Source organism: Notothenia coriiceps, unplaced genomic scaffold (assembly GCF_000735185.1).
Source record: "Notothenia coriiceps isolate Sejong01 unplaced genomic scaffold, NC01 NC01_scaffold00022045, whole genome shotgun sequence".
In the NCBI taxonomy this organism is placed as follows: Eukaryota; Metazoa; Chordata; class Actinopteri; order Perciformes; family Nototheniidae; genus Notothenia; species Notothenia coriiceps.
The window spans coordinates 1,038-5,131 of record NW_011354746.1 but is presented as its reverse complement, the minus strand read 5'-3'; the positions used below and the strand labels follow the sequence as shown (position 1 = coordinate 5,131).

Sequence of the window (4,094 nt, the reverse complement as noted above, 5' to 3'; positions counted from 1 at the left end):
ATGTGTGACATGTCTGAAAAGCCCAGGACGTCCTCTTTGGAGAACAATTGGAGTTAATGCTGTGGCATGTATAACCCATGGTATAACCTCAAAGTAATGGACCAAAACCCAATGTGCTCCACAGAGGACAGACATTAATGGGTTGGTCTCTGGAGGATGGCAATAAAACCTTTGAGTCTTTGAATCTTTGAGTCTTTGAACTTCTTTTTCCAATGGGTCTTTCATTCAATGGGAACTATATGTGGTTTTGTACGTCTATAAAAATGTCAATACAAATTTAAGTGAACAAAAAAAAAGACATGTTTTTAATATATCTGAGACCATAAAATATGCCTAAAAATAGTATAATAGGACACCTTTAATTAAATGACCTGTTTATAAAAAATCATCACCTTTAAAGTGTTGTTATAAAATAATTCCTCCCAACAGCAAGATGGCGCTGCAGTGACGTCACACGGCCCCTCTGCCCCAACAAGAAGACGGCGGCGTGACGTCACTTCCAGTTAATAATTTCCACCATGGAGTCCTGCGGAGTGAAGCTGAATTTCTGGGAGAATGGACCCCAACCGGGACAGCTTTACTCTCTGTCTGGCAGCACCGGGAGCACCGGGACCTCCTGCGGGCCGGTGCGACACACACTGTGAGTCAAACCGGGGCTTTTAACTGGTCAACTGAACCCGGGAATCAGCTCTCGCTTTCGGTTCCGCTGAGTGCTGCATCATGGAGCTAACTCATGCTAAGCTAACTGCTAGTTTACTGCCTTTTCGTATCAGAATATAAACTCTGTGGTCAGTTTAATTAACTTGGATGATGAATTAGAATCTGTGGTTCTTTTTTTAAGAGTTAAATAACAGTTTGTTTACTTTTCTGGTCCGTTTTGCTGACTAACTGTTAGCATCCGGGAGCTAATGCGCCACAGGAAACAGATTGACTTTCCAACAACAAAGCAGGTTATTAAAGTCAACCTGTGTGTCTAATGAGTAAAGGCGGTATATTTACACAAATGCATACATTCCACAACAAAGTAAACCGTATAATAAATACAGAGTTATTACTCAATTGAAAGGGAAGTACATTTCAGCTATTTTAATGTTTAGTCTTACACTTCTTTATTTACCAGGGACAGAACACATTAATACATTTATGTAAATGTGCCAAGAGGCTGTTTAATCTGTAATCCCTGGACCGATGTTGTAAATCATCCTAAAGACACATTTCATTTAAAATAACCTGTACATAGAACCAGTAAAAGTGTGCAACATGGCTTACAATACTGGGAATGCTAATATAAAACATACATATTACAGGCAAGAAGATAGCATCAGGTTAAGGCAGTACAGACACACACACGTAGAGACAAACAAACACACACATAGAGACAAACACACACACGTAGAGACAAACACACACACGTAGAGACAAACACACACAGAGGGTTGGTCCATTGTTGACAGAGCTGCTTCCTGACATGTTTTTAAATTAGGCGAGTGTGTGTTAGAGAAACTGCCTCTGGAGGGAACACAGGGATTTTAGCCTCTGCAGACCATTGACATGCACTGACTATAGAACACGCTGCAGGGACTCTTTAACATATAAATTGCCAGTAAAACCTCCAGGAGGAAACGCAGATTAAAGCAGCACGTTGTTCTCAGACTCCACTAATGTGTTGCTCTGTAACCCATTGATTTAACCTCCTCTCTCCCCTCCTGCAGGAACCCGATGGTCACCGGTACCTCGGTGCTCGGGGTGAAGTTCACCGGCGGCGTCATCATCGCGGCGGACATGTTGGGATCGTACGGGTCTCTCGCTCGCTTCAGGAACGTCTCGCGCCTCATGAAGGTAACGAGAAAACGCTATTAATCCCAATTACACCGCGCCTCTACGCTTCCATGCTCGACAAATCACTGCTTCTTGCACATTGTTGCACAACCCTCCACTTTAAAATGTAATACACTGTATATTATTATAATAATCATAATCATATATTACATTTGTATAGCGCCTTTCAAGTGACCCAGAGCTGCTTCACATGGTGAACAAACAAACAAACAAGAAGGGCACATTTTAAAGTTAAATAAATAGCAGTAGAAGTGAAAGACTGTGATGGAGTTAGGGGTCAAAGGTCATGGTGAACAGGTGAGTTTTTAATGAAGACTTGACGATGTCCATACTCATTGTCATAAGGGCAGCGATGCTAATGTAAACACCGACCATATTACATCCAAAACAGTCGGGCATTGTTTCTGATAGCAACGTTTCTGATAGGGCTGCGGGTCCACGTTTCAGATATTACGTCATATCGGACGCAAATCTGGATCAGCTCCGTTGTTCCCCGTTTTTAGAGATTTGGGTATGGAGGAAAAGAGAGAGGGTTTTATTTTTGAATTGAATTCATTAATCCCAATCCGGGACATGTTTAGTTGCAGCATCTTAAAACAGAACAAGACATTAAAAGAGTAGAAATAAACAATTCTAAAATATAAACATCTCAAACAGAAGTCGTCTCCCCCTCCAGGTCCATGGTGTTTATCTCTTTGTTGTTTTCTTTGCTGTAAGTGAAGTGTTTGTGTTTTCCAGGTGAACGATAACACCATCCTCGGAGCGTCTGGAGATTACGCCGACTACCAGCACCTGAAGCACATCATCGAGCAGATGGTGTGAGTACCACCCCGGAAGAGCCTCCTCCCATCTGCTCTGTGCTCCGATGGATTTCAATTATGCATTTAAACAAAGAAACTCAAAGACGCGTCGGAGAGTAAAAAAACATACTTGGAACGACAATATCAGACACAACATTAATTACAGATTAAAAGCAGTTCTGAAGAGGCGATATCCTTTCACTTAGTATAATAAGTCTTTATTGTCAATCTTTCAGTTTGTGTGCGCAGACAGAGAGAAATACCATTTCCCACAATCCAGAGGAATACAAATGTATACACACATAATCAGCAGACACATTTATACATAAATAAAGGCACAACAATCAATAAATACAAAATAACAGTCACTTCTGTGTGTGTCTGTGTGTGTGTGTGTGTGTGTGTGAGAGAGAAAATAGAGCAAGAAAAGTCTATAAACAAGTAAATGGAATATAGATAGATGAATGTTCTTCACGGGGCTCAGGTGTTTACGGTCTTATGGCCTGTGGGATGAAACTCTCTGAGTCTGCTGTCACGTGTTTTTAAATGAGGGGAGTTTGAGAGAGAAACTGTTCTTTAGTCGTGAGATAAAGTCTCCTGCTGGTTCCTCAGTCTCTCACCATGAGCTCAGCAGCTACAGGGGAGACATGTCGATGAGAAACTGAAGTCCTCCTCCAGCAGAGCAACATGAATATATATAGGACACAGATGTGATTTACCGTCTCCGTGTGTTCCCTCAGCATCGACGAGGAGCTCCTGGGCGACGGCCACAGCTACAGCCCTAAAGCCGTCCACTCCTGGCTGACGAGGGTCATGTACAACCGGCGCAGCAAGATGAACCCTCTGTGGAACACCGTGGTGATCGGAGGCTTCTACAACGGGGAGAGGTGGGCTTTAACATGCAGTCACACATACATCAACACTCCCCTCACTCAACATCGAACATTCAGGGGAACCGCTCAGATTGAAATGAAACGGGAGTAAATACAATCAGATAACATAAAGGATGTGAAACGATAATAACAAAATCAATATGAAAGAATAACTCGTTTCTATGTTTAGAGATGGTTATTAACGATCAGTTTCCACTTGATCGCTCTCAAGGAAGTGCACGAACGTGTCGCATAGTTCCTTGAACTGGGGAGAGGTGTGTTTTCTCTCATATCAAGTGTTGGTCTACAGATTTAAAGGTCTCCCATTGTACTATTTTTAAGCAGGGTTTCCCACACATAGACTTTATACGTATATTAACGTCCACCAAAGTATATTTCTCGACCCATCTAGGTTTATTCGATATGATCCGTCCCTGAGCACGACGCTATCTGCGATCGATTAACTAGTGGACAATGATCCCTCGCTCTACCCCGCCTGTACCTGTTCGCTCTGCTATTGCGTGAAGGGTCTGCTTTATGCGCTCCGCAGTAACCCCGCTGCGAGGCTCCGGCGAACAGTTCA

General features: G+C 42.7%; 1 protein-coding gene across 1 annotated transcript; it reads left to right on the top strand.

Moving 5' to 3' along the window:
• Positions 1-492: 492 nt before the first annotated feature.
• On the top strand, positions 493-3,638 carry psmb4 (proteasome 20S subunit beta 4). Its single transcript, XM_010780623.1, has 4 exons — positions 493-640; positions 1,713-1,839; positions 2,578-2,657; positions 3,380-3,638. The coding sequence occupies exons 1-4, from the start codon at positions 519-521 to the stop codon at positions 3,621-3,623; spliced, it is 573 nt and encodes a 190-aa protein (XP_010778925.1). The 5' UTR covers positions 493-518; the 3' UTR covers positions 3,624-3,638.
• The last annotated feature ends 456 nt before the right edge of the window (positions 3,639-4,094 follow it).